The 20,789-nt window shown below is 39.6% G+C and overlaps 1 protein-coding gene across 1 annotated transcript in view; it reads right to left on the reverse strand.

Annotated features, from left to right (window-relative positions):
- The window catches only part of AHCTF1 (AT-hook containing transcription factor 1), a 97,169-nt gene that overhangs the window by 6,083 nt on the left and 70,297 nt on the right, over window positions 1-20,789 (reverse strand). Inside the window, exons 32-34 of the mRNA XM_060243869.1 lie at window positions 15,779-15,939; window positions 13,213-15,262; window positions 8,881-9,014 (exon numbers count right to left, since the gene is read on the reverse strand). Coding sequence (XP_060099852.1) covers window positions 8,881-9,014; window positions 13,213-15,262; window positions 15,779-15,939 — 2,345 coding nt within the window. The remainder of the gene's footprint in view (window positions 1-8,880; window positions 9,015-13,212; window positions 15,263-15,778; window positions 15,940-20,789) is intronic.

Raw genomic sequence — 20,789 nt, forward strand, 5'->3', positions numbered from 1 at the left:
TGTGAGGAACTCCAAAGGGATCTGTTGAGGCTGGGTGAGTGGGCGTCAACGTGGCAGATGCGGTTCAATGTGGCCAAGTGCAAAGTAATGCACACTGGGGCCAAGAATCCCAGCTACAAATACAAGTTGATGGGGTGTGAACTGGCAGAGACTGACCAAGAGAGAGATCTTGGGGTCGTGGTAGATAACTCACTGAAAATGTCAAGACAGTGTGCGATTGCAATAAAAAAGGCCAACGCCATGCTGGGTATTATTAGGAAGGGAACTGAAAACAAATCAGCCAGTATCATAATGCCCCTGTAAAAATTGATGGTGCGGTCTCATTTGTAATACTGTGTGCAATTCTGGTCACTGCACCTCAAAAAGGATATTATAGCATTGGAAAAAGTGCAGAAAAGAATGATTATAGGTTTGGAACACTTTCCCTATGAAGAAAGGTTAAAACGCTTGGGGCTCTTTAGCTTGGAGAAACGTCGACTGTGGGGTGACATGATAGAGGTTTACAAGATTATGCATGGGATGGAGAAGGTAGAGAAAGAAGTACTTTTCTCCCTTTCTCACAATACAAGAATTCGTGGGCATTCAATGAAATTGCTGAGCAGTCGGGTTAGAACGGATAAAAGGAGGTACTTCTTCACCCAAAGGGTGATTAACATGTGGAATTCACTGCCACAGGAGGTGGTGGTGGCTACAAGCATAGCCAGCTTCAAGAGGGGTTTAGATAAAAATATGGAGCAGAGGTCCATCAGAGGTCCATCAGTGGCTATTAGCCACAGTGTGTGTCTGTGTGTGTGTGTGTATATATATATATATATATATATATATATATATATATATAAACATTTTGGCCACCGTGTGATACAGAGTGTTGGACTGGATGGGCCATTGGCCTGATCCAACATGGCTTCTCTTATGTTCATATGTTCCCATTGAGGAATTGCATTCCAGCGTCTACAGAGGGTCTCCGTGGTCATTAAATTGACTTAAATTAATCAAGATTCAAGCTTTCTTTGGACTTCCTAAATTTCTAAATATTAATCCTTGAAGGGGACGGTGTTAAAAAGGTTAAATTTGGCTGCAAAGTAAGTAGATCTTTATCTTTCATTCCTTGACTAAAACCAACTTTATTTGAGATAAAGATTGAAATCTGGACTTAGCTACAATATTCTAAAGTTATAAACAAGAGAAGGGGGCAATTTTGAGGCTTTTGGGAGACTTAGAAGCAAAGTTAAAGGCAAAAAAACAACTTATGTTTGGAATACCTTCTACTTCTGTAAAAAAACCCCATCGTCATTGAGTTGCTGAGCTGGAAGACTGCACAGGAAGAGACACATAGATTGTATCGCGAGATCTTTCAACCATCGAGAATGGGACTTCGTGGCAAGAAAAGCAGGAAGAGGCCATTGAAAGAAGGGAATTTAAAGACCTGGCCTTCTTTAGGACTTGACAATCATAGAAAAATTGCAGCGGTCATTAAAAGAAGGTCAAAATAAGGTAAAACTCTAAAGAAAGAAAAACAGGACTTTAAAAAGTATTGGAGCCGGCAGATTTCACTACTACAGAGTGAAACATATTGGAATACATTAGAGGTATCAATTTTGGTGGCCTTTTGAAGAAAAAGAAAATTTTAAAAGGGCTAGAAAAATCGTGGCCACCATTTTGTCTATTTTAAAAACTTAAAAACTTAATATCTAGGGCTAGGAAGCCCTGAGTATGGTGATTTTGGGTGCATTGAAAAGGGCATCTCCTAATCTTTAAGATCCAGTGATTTATTTTTAATTTGGAGAGATCAACCCGAGATTTTATTTTGGCAGTGAGGGGAGTGGAATGTCAGAGCAGAAGCTGCCAAAATTGACACGCGCAAGGACTGCTTCACTTGAGGAAGGAAAGATGCCAATGATACAAGAACAACTAGATGCCATGGAGGCAAGACTGATCAAATTGATGAAGGACCTAATAGAAAATAAAAAGCAAGTAGTTAAAGAACCAGAGATGGTGAAGTCAGAAATAAAGAAAGCGATTGAAGATCTTAGAAAGGATTCACAAACAACGTTAAACAAAGTACATGTGTTTGAAAATAAGGTGAAAGATCAAGATTCCATGATTAATAAACTGCAGGAGAAAGCAGCACTTCAAGATTGCAAGTTAATGGAAAACCAGATTCATTTGAGAGGAGTACCTGAAGAGGAAGGTTCTGATTTAAGGATATATATAATAATAATTATTGCTGAGTTTTTAGAAATAGACTCTGATTAATCCAGTTATTTGTATGACTATATATATAGGGTTAATTCCCAGTATGCAAAGAAAAACAAATTACCAAGAAATGTGGTAGTCAAATTTATTATAAGAGATATGGTGGGAAAGATCTTTAAAAAGCAATTTGAAAAAACACTGGAAATTGAGGGAAGCAGAGTAAGAATCATGAAAGAGTTGCCAAGAAAAGTTATAAATGACAGAAGACTATATAAAAAGCTAACAGATAAGTTGCGGGATATGGACGTGAGATACAGATGGATACTGCCAGAAGGTCTAAGTTTTGAATATGGAGGAAAAAGGATTACAATTACAAATGTACTGGAACTGCGGAAGTTTTTTCAAGAAAATAGGGGATTTGGGGATAAAGAATAAAAAGAAGAACCATTATGGATTACAAATTACTATCTTGGAATGTAAATGGACTAAATTCACCGCAAAAAAGAAGGGCTACATTTCAAGGGATAAAAAAACAAAAATGTAATATAATTTGTCTACAAGAAGTACATATTAAACAATTGGATTACAAATTCTTATGGAATAAACAATTGGGAAAAGAATTTTTTTCCTTGGCTAAGGAGAAAAAAAGTGGTGTGACTTTTTATATTAAACAAGAATTAGATCCAAAATTGATTTTTAAGGACAGTGAAGGCAGATATCTAGATGTGGAAGTGATGATGAATGATAAAAATACATTGCTGTTGGGATTGTATGCCCCAAATAGGGCATGATCAAATAATGATAATGGAAGACTTCAATGGAACAATTATAAATGACTTGGACAGATGAGGAAGAAGTAGTAAGGAGGGGAAATTTCCAAAGTCATTTTTTGATTTAGTGAAGCAAGAAAATCTGGAAGATACATGGAGGAAATTTAAGCCCAAGGTGCGTGACTATACTTTTTTTTCAGCAAGGCATAACTCTTTCTCAAGAATTGATGTTATGGACTACAAAAGATGTTGGACTTATGACGAAAAAAATAGAGATTCTTGCTAACGTTGGGGCTGATCACAATCCACTGATGTGGTCGGCAAAAAGTGTGAAAAAGACTAGGAGATGGAGAATAAATGAAGATTTGCTACAGAAAGCAGAGATAGTGCTGTCTCTAGAAAAAGGAACTAAAGCTTTCTTTCAAATAAATGAAAATGAGGACATTCATTTCCAAACTGTGTGGGATGCATATAAAGCTGTAATTAGAGGTTTTTTAATCACAATGAATAATAAAGACAAAAGAGATAAAGAGAAACAATTGTTGGATATTCAAAAAGAGATTGGGAAAAAAGAAAAGGAACTTTAAAAAAGACCGGAAAAAAAAGAAAATAATAAGGGAAATTACAATTCTGCAGAATCAATTGAGACAATTGTTCAATAAAGAGGTAGAATGGAACCTTAAGAGATTACAACAGAAATCCTTTGAAGGAGCAAATAAACCTGGAAAATACCTGGCTTGGCAAATGAAAAAGAAAAGGGAAAGTAAATTTGTTACTAAAATTGTATCGGAAGGTAAAGAAATAGTTGGCCAAGCAGGAATTAAAAGGGAATTTTTTAAATACTATGCTAAGCTATTTCAAGGTCAAAAGGTGGATAAAAATAAAATAGATGCATATTTACAGAAAATTCAGTTAAGTCCCTTAACAGAAAATATGGAAAAGGTCTTAAATGAACCAATTGAAAAAACTGAAGTTGAAGCAGCAATAAACTCAATAAAATTAAGAAAGGCACCAGGTCCAGACAGTTTCACAGCAAAATTTTATAAAGTCCTCACAGAAGTGTTAGTACCAAAACTTCAACAATTGATGAATATTATAAGGATTGATGGGAAAATACCAAATACATGGAAGGAAGCAATAATTTCGTTGATACCAAAAAAAGATAGAGACATCACAAATGTAAAAAACTATAGACCAATTTCATTACTTAACAACGATTACAAAATACATGCTAGGATACTAGCAGAATGACTCAAACAGCATTTGAACAATTTTGTTAAAGAGGAACAAGCAGGATTTCTTCCCAGAAGACAAATTAGGGATAATATTAGAACTGTCATAGACATTGTTGAATACTATGAGAAGCATCCTGAAAAAGAAGTGGCATTATTCTTTGCAGATGCAGAGAAGGCCTTTGATAATGTGAATTGGGACTTTATGTTTGCAGTGATGGAGAAATTAGGACTTGGAGAAGCTTTTATAAGAATGGTTAAGGCGATATATACTGAGCAACAAGCAAGACTCTGTATAAATGCAGATTTGACGGAGAAAATGATAATCAGCAAAAGTACAAGGCAAGGTTGCCCTCTATCTCCATTGATATTCATAATGACGTTAGAGATATTGCTTATGCAAATACAAGAAGATAAAGGAATAGAGGGGCTGAGACTGAAGGGTTTTTCTTATAAATACAGAGCGTTTGCTGATGATGTAATGTTTATCAATGAAAATCCTCTATCTGTGACACCATTGCTGCTTCATAAAATTCAAGACTATGGCGAATTGGCAGGCTTCTATATAAATAAAGAAAAATCAAAAATGTTGTGTAAAAATATGACAAAGAGTCAACAGGAAGAACTGCAAAGAGTAACAGTGTGAAGTTGCCTCAAAAGTAAGATATTTAGGTGTGGAAATTACTATGAAAAATATAGATTTGTATAAAAATAATTATGAAAAGCTTTGGCGGAAAATTGATGAGGACTTGATAAAATTGAATAAATTGAACTTGTCTATGCTAGGCAGAATTGCTGCAATTAAAACGAATGTTCTACCAAGAATTATGTTTCTATTTCAAACAATTCCAATTGTGAAGGACAATAAACAATTCAGTAAATGGCAACGAAAAGTCTCAGAATTTGTATGGGCAGGCAAGAAGCCAAGAATTAAAATGAAAATTTTAACTGATGCAAAAGAAAGAGAAGGTTTCCAACTGCTGGATTTAAAATTGTATCATGATGCAGGATGTTTGGTATGGATTAAAGATTGGATGACGTTATTAAACAAGAAGCTGCTGGCGTTAGAAGGTCATGGAAATATTTTTGGTTGGCATGATATATGTTTTATGGGAAAAATAAGAGAGATGGTTTTTTCTCACACCATTATATAAGAAGAAACTTGCTAAGTACTTGGGTAAAATATAAAAAATATGGTGATGAGAGAAAGCCGTTATTGATTGTGCCAACGGAAGTATTAAAATTAATTTCAGAAACTGATGCAGGGATGTGTTTAACGTGCAAAAAATACATGGAGAAAAGTGGAACTAAAATCAGCTGAAGAATTACAATACAAATATAATTGGTTTCAACTACAACAAATTAAGAGCTTGGTGGAACAGGGCATTAAAAATGAAGGCATAAGACAGGAGCAAACAGAATTGGAAAAAATTCTGTTGAGTGATAATGAAAAGCTGATTTCAAGGATTTATAAATTATTATTGAAGTAGTCAACAGAAGAGGAAGTAGTTAAATCTCAAATGATAAAATGGGCAATTAATTTTAATAAAGAAATTCAAATGGAATCTTGGGAGTATTTATGGAAGAACTCTATGAAGATTTCGACATGTTATAACATTAAAGAAAACTGTTATAAAATGCTGTATAGATGGTACATGACACCTAAGAAACTGGCAAAAATGAATAAGCAGGTGTCAGACAGATGTTGGAAATGTAAAAAGCATGAAGGATCTTTCTACCATATGTGGTGGACTTGTGAAAAAGCAAAACAATTTTGGCAAATGATTCAGAAAGAAATGTCAAAAATTTTTAAGTTATGACATTAAGAGGTCTCCAGACTCTTTTTTGTTGGGATTACAAATGGAAAGTTTTCCAAAACAAGATAGAATGATGGTGTGGTATCTGCTTTCAGCTGCAAGGACATTGTATGCGCAGCTATGGAAGCAAGGCAAAATACCAAAAAAATGGGACTGGATTTTAAAAGTTTTGTCATGGAGTAAAATGGATAAACTTACAAGAATCCTAAAAGACTATGATTAGATTTAGGAAGGAATGGGAGAAATTTCAAAACTATGTTGAAAAACACTGGAAAGTAAGGGGACACTTAGTGATTTTTGATAAAAGCTGAAGGAGGTGAAATAATGGACTAGAATTTATTATGGGAAAATTTTCTTATTGAAAAATGAATAGAGTTAACTTTTCTTATTTTATATTTTTATTTCTTCAGTACTGATATAAAGCTCTAAAATGGGGATTCTTGATTTGTCGTTACCTTGTTTCTTTTTTCTTTAATTTTAAAACACCGGCAGTGGTCAAGAAAAAGGAGGGAGAAGAAGGGGGGAAAAGCGATGTATTGTTTTTATTTTGTATTATTTTAAAATTTCTTATAGATTTCTATAACAATATATTGCTAATTAATAAAACTGTTTAAAACCATGGTGACAAACTAGATCAGCTCCACAGAAGCAGCTCCTTCTGAGTTTGGGTCTTGTGTACAAGAACAGCCTTCTTTTGCAGGCCAGGAAGGTCTCTGCATCACTAGCATCTTTATGGCAATGTAAAACAGATTCCTTTTATTATCTTCTAGAAAAGGGGTGTCGAACTCATTTGTTATGAGGGCCGGATTTGACATAAATGAGACCTTGTTGGGCTGAGCCATGTGTATCATAAAATGTAATGCCAGGTAGCAGACATATAAACTTTTTAAAGGGCACAGACACACAAAGATGGTTTTTTTTTGCTTAAAATAAAACATGCTTAAAATATTAGCCCACTTGCAATATTTTGTTTTACGGTCTCTGATAAATGTCACCTCTTGCTATGAATTATTGCATCAAAAACTGCAGACAATGTCTGTGCTGTACCAGTTTTGAATATGTGCTGTTCAAGTGTGCACATCTGTAAGATATCTCATAGCCAATGCTTTGAGCCTAAGACCCAGAGGAACATGAAACAGCTGGGCATTGTGAGCTTTTGTACAGAAGTTGCTTCATGTACTAGTCAAGAACATGTGAAGGCACCATGGCACAGACTGAGGGCTATGTGCTTGTCTACAAAACTATAATTTCCCCCAGAAAAATGACTACAACTAAAAAAAAATACAACTCCCCACACCAAAAAAACCTACAAGAACAGAGAGACAGCCACATAGAGTGGTCAGCGTCAGCCTGGGAAGTCTAAATTCAAGACCCCCAATCAAAGGAAAATGTGAAAGAAAAAATAAGAAAAATTTGCTGGGTAAACCTGGGGTGGAACACACTCTCAACCTAATGCTGATATTTCTCTTCTAAATAGTTCACATGCTTTCCTATTGAGAAAGACTAGAGGGCATGAGTATAGTAAAAAAGAAGAGGGAATCCCAGTTACAAGCCCAACAAATCTCTCTCTCTCTGTAGCAAGGCAAAAAGCTCATACCTTCATTAAAATGTTGCTAGTCTTAAAAGCATTCTTTGTAGCTCTCCTAATGGTGGGGACTGGGCAAAGGAAGCTCTGTCTCTTTCTTTCCTTCCCCAGGGCAGGAGGAGGGGGAGGAGCCTCAGCCATTCATTAGAAGGAAGAGTGATTAATTGATCCTGGCAAACTTAATCAACCAGCAGAGCTATCGAGCCAAGCTCCCTCATTGGCTGAGGCTGCTCCTCCCTCCTCCTCCCTTTGGGAAAAGGAAGGGGGGAGAGGGAAAGAAACACTTATTGGGGAGAAACACAAAATGGCGACTGAAAAAAGCAGGCAAGGGAAAATGAAGTAGATGACAGCTTGTTGCTGAAGGGCCTGATTGGAGCCCTCTCCAGGCCTGATCCGGCCCACAGGCCATATGTTTGACACCCCTGTTCTAGAAGATAAAGTGGGGTTTTTTGCCATCTGCAGTTGTTTTAATGTGTTATATGTAGGCTATAATTGTTTTATTCTGATTTTTTATAAAAATCATTGTAATCTATCTTGAGCTTTTTTAAGAAGAAAAGTGTATAAGTAGGTATCAAACTAGACAAAAGCACCTCCCTCTCTTCAACTGCTCAGAGTGATGTATACAAGTGATAAAAACTACCATATTTTAAAAACAAGGTTCCACAGCTAGAAGATAATGATGATGATACTGGATTTATATCCCGCCCTCCACGCCAAATCTCCGAGTCTCAGAGCGGCTCACACTCTCCTTTACCTTCCTCCCCCACAACAAACACCCTGTGAGGTGGGTGGGGCTGAGAGGGCTCTCACAGCGGCTGCCCTTTCAAGGACAACCTCTGCCAGAGCTATGGCTGACCCAAGGCCATGCTAGCAGGTGCAAGTGGAGGAGTGGGGAATCAAACCCAGTTCTCCCAGATAAGAGTCTGCACACTTAACCACTACACCAAACTGGCTCTCTGTGACTTGACCAAATAAAGGCAGTGTTAATTGAAACGAAAAGATAACCTAGCAAATCAACTTTTGGGGAAAAGTCAAAGCAAACAAGTGCAGCATGCACCTGTATTGGATGAAAGAATGGAATCACAGGATAGTCCAAATGAATTTGCATAGATCCTTAACATCAACAGCTGCTTAAACTAGTTCTGACACCTCTAAGCAGCTGAGTAGATCTATTTCCTGCAAGGATGATCACTTCCCTAGGAATGATTTTGTTTGTTCTCTTCTGACCTTTGAGGAAACAAAGAGCATGAAAGGAAGGAGAAAAAAGTAGTTTTACTTACTAGCTCTTTCACAATCCTTGAAATACTGGATGCCTGTTTTTTCCTGGACCTCAGAACAGGGGGTGAGAAGACAAACCGAGAAGCCAAATCTGCATCTAAATCTCTGAGCTGTACTGGAGTCACTGTTTTTTCACCTAATATTAAGAAGCATATATTTCATTGTAAAACTTGGAAAGAAATATCCCAAATATGTAACTTTGACTGAAACTGGAATTGTGGAGAACAGCACGTGGAATGGCTTTTTATATCCCCTGCAGTTGTTGCCCCCCTTCTCTTGGCATGATGTCACTGCCCCAGTGTGCTATGATGCAGACCATTCCTTCTGAATGGAGGTCTTCCTGGGCCTTTTATTGCTACAACACCAGACTTCGGTCTGCTCCTCTTTTGTCCAGGAAGACTAGCAGACTTTTGGGTGCTGTGAGACTTTCTACTCCTGTGGAACAAATCTGTTGCATATGATTCACATTAAAAATGGGTTCACTCTGCCATCACCATGTCAATTATGTAGTTTCTGTGAATTTCTGTGATATTCTGGAGTAATTCATTTAAAGATTAGAGAAAAGTACATGCAGCCAGAAACTTCAGTGACTTGTCCCTATTTTCAATATTTTACAAATTTCCATCTTCTAAAATATTAGAGGAAACACAGAGCAGACATGTTGTGCAAACACACAAATCTGTACTGCTCATGTTTATCTGCACATTGCACAAAAATTACTTCCATGACAACCCACAGGGTCATTTGTCTCGTAAGATCCCTGTTGGAAGGAGCATGGAACAGGGATGCATTTTGGATCCCTTGTTTAATTTCTATATTTATTCAATATCTCAAGCCTTTACTAGCCCAGATGCTCATCCTTCTAGACTAGGAAATAGGCCACTTCCCATTCTACTACACACAGACGACACAGTTACATTATCTCACTATGAAGTAGGTCTCACAGTATATTGCAGAGAGGAACAGTTAACAATGAATTTTCAGAAGTCCCAAATCCTTGCCTTTATATTGAACTGATTATATTGAGCAGATTAAGTTTTTCAAAATCTAGGTGTAGTTTTTCAGTTGATTGGTCTGTGGAAAGCTCAGCCAGTTCACACTCTTGAAACTGATCAAAGAAAAGTATCAGCGCTACACTGAAATTCTTTTTCAAGAAAGGGGGCTCACATATTCCTTATGTGATCAAAGTCTTACAGGGTAAACTGATCCCCCCAACTCATGTATGGGTCACAACTATGTTTATATAAACAGTTCCATTCCCGAGAGGCAATGCAATCTAAATTCCTTAGATTCATATTCAGAGATCCACACTATGTTCCCAAAGCCCTTCTTAAATTAGACTCAGGGATGCTGCTGCTTGAAGCACAAAGTTGGTATCAAGCCATGTACTTCTGGCTAAAATTAAATGTTAACCCTTCCAGATGAACTTCATTAATTCTTTCAGATAAGTTCCACTCATGCTGGGTCTAAACTATATTCCTATGGGTTTACTCCCCCAGTCCCATGCCAACTTGGATTTATGGGAGCCAAACACATAATTAAACAGCAAATCTGGGATACAGCCCTTCAAGTAGACACAGCACAGCTGTGGCCTCATTCAGTAATAGGGAATCATGGTGCAAACTTTGCTCTGGAAGCTCCATTTTAGAATTCCCTAAATACTAAAGAGCCTTCACCTTGGCCTGCTTTAAGGTATTATCAGCAGCTCTTACACACTTACCCCAACTCTCAACATGCTTGCCCCTTCAGATCAGGTGTTACTGTGTTGTCCTTTGCACAAGGACATGTGGTTCCTATACATAACTCCATTCTTATCAAATTTTCTAAGCTGACTTGATGTACTTCCTGCCTCCTCTCTGATGGTTCTAATGAAACCACCTTCAAGGTGGCTAAATTTTGCAACTCAGTAAGCTCAACAAGGAAGCAGCTGATTTAGTCTTTTTATAATGTTTGCACTATTAAAAACAGCCTATTCTATGGCTCTGTTGTTGTATGTAGATGTGACCCCCGTGGGTCAGTCTCAGCTATTCTAAGATTGTAATAAATAAAATTAATAAATCTATATTGGGGTGTGTGGGGGAAACAGAGGCCCTTGACAGACTATGAAGCTTTATTACAGAGTGTGTGAGTACATTCTTATGGTGTCTTCTGAAGCCTCTGCGCCCCTGCCACCTGGCATGGGAAGATCACAATCTGAGACAGGGCCTCAGAGAAGTGAGCTGTCCAAGTTCAATCATTTTCCCCAAAACACAATGGGAGTGAAAGAACTGGGCCCTTCCTTTATTCTCACTGTTCACTTTGGAAGCAGAGATGGCTGGGAAGCAACAGTGCGTTCATTTAGGAGAGGGGATCAGGGGGCTACTTGTGTTGACCAGTTAATTTTCTCCATGGCTCTAGGCTAGCAACTGTGCACTGTTTTCTGTTGCCAGGATTATTCTATATTTGAATTAGAGAAAACTCATATGGACAAGTCCGATTTAGAACTGGCATTTGGATTTTTTTTGTATTCGTGAGAATTTGTTATCTGCCATTTTTTGTAAGCGTAAGTGGTCTCTATCATCTTTAAATATGCAAGGACTGAAGCAAAGAAGCAGCTTCAAATATGATCACCATTCACTTTTTCATGAGCGCCAGAGACCCTCACTGGTGCATCCATGAACAATCAGAAAACAGATTTCTCCCAAACTGATACCAAACACCACACCCAGCTTATTAAAAGCTGGTAAAAGCACATTTTAGTATCACCTGAAAACACTGTCTAAAAGGTATGACAATGCTGTCATACAGCTGCATGGGGATTTTTATATCCCATCCTTCTTCCATCATGGAATTCAAGGAAGTGCATCTGGGGTTTCCAAAAAGTCTCATCTAGCCACTAGACCTATACCTGCTTAATCTCAGGAAGGCTGCAGTATCATATGCATCCAACCTAGGCTTCCCAATCCCCAGGTCCCAGCAGGGGATCCCCCGGTTTTACAGGCTTCCCCCCGCCTCCAGCCAGCTGGCCGGAGAAGAAAGCCCCTCCCCCACAGCCACCATGTACCTCTAGATCTCCAGCAGGACCTGCAAACAGGTTCGGTTTTAAAATGTGTGTGTGCCTTTAAATTGGAGCAGGAAGTACTTCATGGGGAAGGGTTAGCAACAGTAGACCTCGTCATAGTGCAGCCCCTCTGTTTGTTTTGCTTTCGTTTCAGACAAGTGAGTGTGTGTGTAAAAGAGAGCAGTGTAGCCCCTGTACTTTCCAGATCTCGTTGTGGAGGCACCAGAGACAGTTAAGCGTGTGTGTGAGTGAGAGAGAGAAAGTGGGGGGAGGGGAGGGAATTCTATTATTCCCTATGGAGATTCTCATAGGAAATAATGGAGAATTGATCCATGGGTATCTAGGGGGGCTGGCTTTTGAGGTAGAGGCACCAGATTTGCTGCATAGCATCCAGTACTTCTCCCCAAAATACCCCCCCAAGTTTCAAAAAGATTGGACCAGGGGGTCCAATTCCATAAGCCCTCAAAAAAGTGCCCCTATCCTTATTTCCTATGGAGGGAAGGCATTTAAAAGGTGTGTGGTCCCTTTAAATGTGATGGCCGGCACTCCCTTGAAGTTCAGTTATATTTGTTACACCCTTGTTACTGGCTCCGCCCCAAAGTCCCCTGGCTCCACCTCCAAAGTCCTCAGATATTTCTTGAAATCCAACCACACACTGGTAATGTTTAGGAGCAGTTGGTCTATCACAGGGGTGGCCAAACTGTGGGCTCAGGAGCCACATGTGGCTCTTTCACACATATTGTGTGGCTCTTGAAGCCCCCATTGCCATTTGTCTCTTTGAATCACTTATCCAAGCCAAGTCAGTTGGTGGCTTGGAGAATTCATTTAAAGTTGCTTTCTATTTCTCCTCCCCATCTATTTGCTTTCCTCCCTCCTCCTCTCCCTTCCTGTCTTTCAGCTCTCAAACATCTGACATCTGTGTCTTGTGGCTCTCAAACATCTGACATTTATTCTATGTGGCTCTTACGTTAAACGAGTTTGGCTACCCCTAGTCTATTGCCCTGCTTTTGTTCAATATACATTGATATTCATATGTAACGAGTTATATTTAATCGTTTCTGTACTGAGTTGAATCCAAAGTCATTTTCCATTAATGGCTTTGTTTGTTTTCGGCAATTTCTTCTTAGTGCTGACCCCACCCTCTCCATTTGCTTCCTCATGTTGCTCCCTGCCCCCAGGAGTAGAGAATTGCTACAGCAGGCATAAAATTCTGTTCTGCTGACTGAAGTGTTTTCTATTAATGGAAACTGATTTTTGGATCCAACCTATTTGTCTAAAAAAACATTTTGACTACCTTTAGGTTTCTCTGTGAGTTTTGTAAGAGGAGGAGAAAAAAAGAATGCCTCATCTCCATCAAAGGAGAGGCTCTGTTTCAGGATCTTTTTGCTGTTTCTGGTCCTTTTAACATGAGAGCCATGACGTGCCACAGTATTCTCCATTTCACCAAACCTCAGTTTGGTCACATCCGTGGACTGCAGTTCCTCAACGTCATCAGTGGCTTGTGACAAGGGTTTCACCTCTGTACTTTCTTCAGGATGTGGTGAAAGTTTGCACTTCTTTTTGATTGCTGTCATCTCTGACCGCCTCTTTTCAGACCTCCTTGCTGAAGCCGGTGCATCGGAAAGTTCGCCTGAGACAGATTTTTCCACCTGTGTTTTCTCTACACTTGCAGGTGTAACTCTTCTAGATCTCCTTCTTGGAGTATCCAATGCAGTGGAGGACTTATTTAATGCTGCACTTCTAGTATTTCTTCGATTAATAACAAAAGATTTAACATTTTGATGAGATGGTGGTGGTGGTGACAGTAAAGATAAAACCAACTTTGAGTCTGCTGAAACATTCAGAGGGTTCTTTCTTGGTCTACCTCTTTTACGCCGCACAGTCTGCTGCTCAGTAACCTCAGTCTCTTGGCCAAAAACACTCTCAGATCTATTGGCACTCTGTGTCCTTTCCTGCCTAGTTGGAGTGGGCAGATCTGGCTCATTAGGCTGTGTGTTCTCTTCACAAATAGCTTCCGGGAGATTGGATCTTCTACTTCTGCCTCTTCTAACAGAGGATGGTAACTGTAACTTCTCAGACTGTGTTTCTATATGTGCTGATACTCCCAGTATGTCATGTTTCCTTGGTCGTCCTCTTCTTGGTGCAACACTTTGCTTCTTTTCTTCTGCCTCCTGATCTGAAATTACATTTTCTGCAAGTTTGAAAGCAATGGTTTTTAGCTTTCTTGCTCTTTTAGGGTTCACTGTCATTTGTATTGTATGGTCAATGATGAACTGATTACCTTCTTGATCTCCTACGAAGCTTCTGGTATTTTTAGAAGCCTGCTTAAGAACAGAAGTTGGCTGCTCACTTGGATGCTTAAGAAATTCTGTTACATGCTCTTTTGATTTCCTAACCCCTCTCTTTGTAGTAAAGGTTGTCTGAAGCTCCTGTGCAATGGGATGAGCATTTGTTGATATTTCTAGGTCACACCCTTCTGTATTATCAGTACATCTAATAGGAAAAGCAAGAGCATGTGATGGTTGCTGTTCTTGGGGTTTTCTTTTAGAACTGTGGGAGTACTTTTCTGGAATTCCAGAAGTATCCTTTCCTTGTCTAGTACTTCTTCTTGGTGTAGGCAGTACCAGTATATCTGGTTTACTCATCTTTGTCAACGGCTGATCTTCAGGTAACAAGTCATTTAGACTTGCAACCGCCTGTTCTGTTGTGCCTCTACTAGATGTTACTATACTTTCTGCCTGATTTATTTTAATCTCTTTATTTGTTTCAGGAATATTTTGTACTGGATCCTGGGGGGAACTTAGTAACTTCATGTCTATGCTTTTGTGAACAGATTCCTCTACTACGTCAGATGAAAATTCTTTAATTCTTGTGTCTTTGATTATGTCTAACAGGTTTTCAGCAATAGCCATTTTAATAGGTTCAGGTACATAGGGCAATACCTTGGCAGTATTTTGGGACATCTGATTACTAGTTACTGTGGATACTGAATTTGTAATAAGTTCTTGGTTGTTACTTTCAGTATTATTTAAATACTCTCCCTCTGATTTTGGGCTAGCTGATTTCAGGGTAAAAGAATGCAGTGCAGTAGTCTCTCCTATTTCAGCTTCTTCATCCCCTTCCAGTATTAATGTAAAATTGTCTTGAGGAAGGAATAATTCTTGTTCTTCAGAAAAACCACATTCACCAGCATCTTTATCAAGCAATTCACTCGCAATCTGTTGCTCCACAGCATCATCATTGCACTGATATTGAACAGCATTTGAGGGACACAGCTCACTGCTTGGAAGGGTCCCCACAAAAGTTTCTGAAACTTGTACCTCCGGTGTTCCATCTCCAATAAGCTGCAAAATATAAAATATACAAGATCATTGCCATTAAAAAAAAAATTCCAGAAATGTAAAAAAATAGCAATGTTTCTTCCTCACATTTCAGAGAAACAATCAAATCAGCCATTTAGGCAACTCTATATTCTACTCTGCAATATGGTTCAGATGTTTGTTAGCAGCTTCAAATGGAGTGGCTAAGCAGTACTGTTAATATAGCCACAGGAAGCATGCAATTCTGTCTGAGTATTCACTCATACAACTGCTTCTTTCCAGTGGCAACTATCAGAGTGACAATGTTGCAGGTGTTGCACACATGAAAGTTACCACAGGGAAGTAGCAGCTGCATTTGTGGATGCTCCAGGTCAGACACTGCTTCCTGTGCACAGCCCCTCTAACATGAAGCAAACTACAAACCAAACCATTCCAACATATGCAATTTAGTATGCTGATAAAGCTGTAATTTAACAAAACAAGCACACTAAGAGTTTTAAGAAACCTGTAACGCATCGAGTAAACAAAGCATTTACGTACATTCATTTCTTGGCTTTCAGGTACGCTGGTGGGTAGTTTTTTCCCTACTAAATTTTCTTTGATGGCTTCTGTTCCTTCCTCAAGTACTGCTGCTTCTCTTTCTTCAAACTCAGTTTTGGAATAAATACTGGCAACAACACTGTCAGGAATACTGATGACAGCTGAAAAACAGTTTTCCTTCCATTAGTTATTTTACTTTATGGCATTAATTCTACATTAATATTCTGTAGTGACTAATATTTGGATGAAATTCCTTCACCATAATGAGGAACATTTTAAGCCTGTCACTTTTGCTAGACAGAATTATAAAAGAAAGCAGGGTTTAACTTCACTGAGTGGTTTTCTGTACAGGGGATTGTGCAAACACAGGCCTGCCACAGGAGATGAGCTTTCAAGAATTTTCCAGAGCCTAGGAGCACCACCTATCTCCTACCCTTCATCTCAAGCCCTGCTTTTCCCACCGAAGAGGTCACATCATGAAGGTGGGGAGAGTGCTCCTCCCTCAGTCCTTCCTTTGCTGTCATGTGGTTGAAAAGAGGCCAAAAGAGCAGCCCACAGTGGGAAAAGTAGGACGGGATGTGTGCCTGCACAGAAGACAACACAATGAACAACAGTTACAGGTAAGTGCAACCCTGCTTTCATTGTCATTGTTTCTGTGCAATTCCACATGGGAGAATAGCGAGCTCACTTATCAAGGAGGCAAGTGTGGACTGATTGGCAGAAGATTGACTGCAACACTACTTTTTCCACAGCAGCCTCATTCCTGGACTCCACATCCATGGAGCAATGCCTGTTAAAATTAAGGGCGTCAACCAGATAGCTGTTTTACGGATGCCATCTAGTAATAGCTGCTGACAAAACTTGTGCCCTTGTGGAAGGAGCTTTCAGTGCAATGGGGCACAGCATGTTGGACACTTCTGTAAACTATTTTCATATCAAAGACTACCCATCTGGACAGTGTCTGTATGGATTCTACCTTGCCCTTACTGGAACCTTTGAAGCAAATGAATAGATTCCTATCCCTCCTAAACTCTTCTATTTTAAATAAATAAGGACTGCTCTCCTAACATCTAACAAGTGTAAAGTTTATTCTGATATGAAAACGGGATGGGAAAAACATCAAATGAAGGCTTGAGAGACTACTTTTGGCAAAAAAAAACCCCAAGCTGGCTGGAGTATCACTTTGCCTACATGGAACTTGGTAAAGGGGGATCACATCTTATTGCATGCAGCTCTCCCACATGTGCTAATGTAATGGTTACCAGGAAGGCTGTTTCATACAACAGAAAAGATATGTCAGACTTAGCCATCGGTTTAAAGGTTTTATACATCAGCTATCAGAACTAGTGATAAACACCATTATGGAACGGGGGGACAACAGGGAGATATAAATTGAATAAATTCATATTTATAAAATATGAAACTCTTTTGATCAGTTACTGAAAATACCAAGGATCTCCTTTAACGTCTTTATACAACACTGAAATAGCTGGCAAGTGAAACTTTATGGATGAGGTGGCAAAACCTCCATCCCTCAACAACAGAGGATAATCAATTACGGGAGACAGGGTACACGTGTCAGGCTTGATACCATGTCTGTCTACCCAGACTGTGAACCGTTTCCATTTTGAAGAATATGATCTTCAAGCGGAAAGTTTGTGAGAGGCGATAAGGACTTTCTGGCACTATGTGAGAGGACACCTATAGAGATTTCACATCTGGATGAATAATTGAGCCTACGTGGAACAGATCTTCCACTGGCGGCAGGGGCCTGTACACCCTCCTGGCCAGTGTCCATAGGGTTGGGAACCATATTATTCTGTGCCAGTACAGGGCTAACAGGATACACATACAGTTGTCTGCTTTCAATTTGGCCATCATCTTGTGTATGATCTCAAAGGGGGGGGCATTGAACAGGTGACCATGCCATGTTGACTAGAAGGGAACCCCAATAGACTCTGTGTCCAAGGCCAGCCCGGAGCAAAACAGACAGTACTTGGCAGTGAATGCTTAAAAGTCTATGTCCGAGTACCTCCTTTTTAAAAATATGGGATGATAGGGATCAGGGATTGATCACTCCTGGACCATGCCCACTTCCCTACTGTGTCTGCTATGAACATAAGAACATAACAGAAGCCATGTTAGATCAGGCCAATGGCCCATCCAGTCCAACACTCTGTGTCACACAGTGGCAATTTTTACACACACACACACACACACACACTGTGGCTAATAGCCACTGATGGACCTCTGCTCCATATTTTTATCTAAACCCCTCTTGAAGGTGGCTATGTTTGTGGCTGCCACCACCTCCTGTGGCAGTGAATTCCACACGTTAATCACCCTTTGGGTGAAGAAGTACTTCCTTTTATCCGTTTTAACCTGTCTGCTCAGTAATTTCATCGAATGCCCACAAGTTCTTGTATTGTGAGAAAGGGAGAAAAGGACTGCTTTCTCTACTTTCTCCATCCCATGCATTATCTTGTAAACTTCTATCATGTCACCCCGCAGTCGACGTTTCTCCAAGCTAAAGAGTCCCAAGCGTTTCAACCTTTCTTCATAGGGAAAGTGTTCCAGCCCTTTAATCATTCTGGTTGCCCTTTTCTGGACTTTCTCCAATGCTATAATATCCTTTTTGAGGTGCGGCGACCAGAACTGCACACAGTACTCCAAATGAGACCGCACCATCGATTTATACAGGGGCGTTATGATACTGGCTGATTTGTTTTCAATTCCCTTCCTAATAATTCCAAGCATGGCGTTGGCCTTTTTTATTGTCCTACCTCAGTATGTGAATCACAGAACAGAATAACAATCATAAAGCTGAAAGGGACCTCCAGGGTCATCTAGTCCAATCCCCGCACAATGCAGGAAATTCACAAATACCTCCCCTGTTCCATGCCCAGAAGATGGCAAAAAACCTCCAGGAGCCCACAGTGGCAATCCATATTCCCTTGGCTGTGTAAGAAAGGGCCTCAAGAACTAAGCACTGATGCTGCCCTCCTTCTCATGATCTGCCTACATTCACAGAATCTAGCCATTTAGGCTCTGTTTGAAAACTTCCAAAGGAGGAGAGCCCACCACCTCCCAAGGAAGCCTGTTCCACTGAGAAATCACTCTCAGGAAGTTCTCCCTAATGTTTAGCCAAAAACTCTTTTGATTTCAACCCACTGGTTCTGGTCCAGCCTTCTGGGACAACAGAAGACAACTCCACCCAGCCTCTCTATGATAGCCCTTCAAGTACTTGAAGATGGTAATTATATCACCTCTCCTCTCCATGCTAAACGTACTCACTTCCTTCAACCTTTCCTTATAGGACTTGGTTTCCAGGCCCTTCACTTCTTTGTTGCCCTCCTCTGGACACGTTCCAGCTTGTCTATATCCTTCTTAAATTGCAGTGCCCAAAACTGAACACAATACTCCAATAAGAGTAAAGTGATACCAATGCTTTGCGTGATCTGAACACTATACTTCTGTTGGCACAGCCCAAAATTGCATTTGCCTTTTTAGCTACTGCATCACACTGCTAATTCATGTTCAGTATATGGTTCCTAGATCCTTTTTGCACATACTACCACCAAGACAAGTCACCCCCATCCTATAACGATGCACTGGATTTGACCTATCTAAAACTTTACATTTATCCCTGTTAAAATTCATTTTATTGGTTTTAAACCTGTTTTCCAGCCTGTCAAGGTCATCCTGTATCTTGTCTCTGTCTTCTGCTGGATTTGCAACCCCTCCCAATTTAGTATAATCTGCAAATTTCATAAGCATTCCCTCTATTCCTTCATTCAAATCATTTATAAAGATATTAAACAAAACAAGGCCCTGAGGCACTCAACTTGTCACTCCTCTCCAAGAGAATGAGGAACCATTCACAAGCACTCTTTGGGTGTGATCTATCAACCAGTTACAGATCCACCTAACAGTAACATTTTACCAACTTGTCAACAAGGATAGTATACGGAACCTTATCAAAAGCCTTACTGAAATCAATGACTTGTTCTTGATAAACCCATGCTGGCTCTTAGATAATTTGTTCTAAAACTTTTCCAGGTATAGACATCAAGCTGACAGGTTGGTAGTTACCCAGATTCTCCTTTCCCCCCTTCTTGAGGATGGGAACAACATTTGCCCACCTCCAATCTTCTGGCACCTCACCTGTTCTCCAAGAATTCTTGAAAATAATGGATAGAGGCTCAGAAATTACAACCTCAAGTTCTTTTAGTACCCTTAGATGCAGTTCATCTGACCCTGAGGACTTAATTTCATTTAAAGAAACTACGTGTTTATGTACTACCCCATGCTGATCTTAGGCTGCAACTCCCTTCACTCATCACATGCTTTGTTTTTGACATGTTGAGCTGTTTCCCTCTCAAGAAAAAACTGAGGGAAAGTAGGAATTGAGTACTTCTGCCCTTTCTTCATCACCTGTTACAATTTCACTTTCCTATCCCTGCAATGGGCCAACCATGTCCCTGCTCTTTTTCTTACTTTGAACATAAGACCCCTTTTTTGTCATTTTTAGTATCTCTTGCCAACTTAAGTTCATACTGAACTTTATCGTGCCTAACTCTCTCTTTACAAGCACTGGTTATTTATCTTCATCCTTGGCTAAAAGGCTCTCCTTCCATTTCCTAAACGAGTCTTTTTTATTTCTCATATCTTTAGAAAGTTGTTTATGGAGTCACCTTGACTTCTTTAGGTTCCTCCCCTTTTTCTTCTCATAGGAATAATTTTTGATTGTGCCTTCAATATTTCCCTTTTAAGAAACTCCCACACCTCTTCAACTTCCTTCTCCTTAAGTATTTCTGACCATGGGATTCTACCAAGCATAACCTTTAAGTCTGTCAAAATCTGCTTTCCTGAAGTCCAACCTATATGTTTGACTATGTACAGCTTTTCCCTTCCCCAAGGCTGTCAATTCCAAAATCACATGGTTACTACTACCCAGGGTGCCCACAACTTCCACCTCATCAACCAGTTCTTCCCTTTTGGTGAGAATCAA

Source organism: Heteronotia binoei, chromosome 1 (genome assembly GCF_032191835.1).
Source record: "Heteronotia binoei isolate CCM8104 ecotype False Entrance Well chromosome 1, APGP_CSIRO_Hbin_v1, whole genome shotgun sequence".
NCBI classification, from domain to species: Eukaryota; Metazoa; Chordata; class Lepidosauria; order Squamata; family Gekkonidae; genus Heteronotia; species Heteronotia binoei.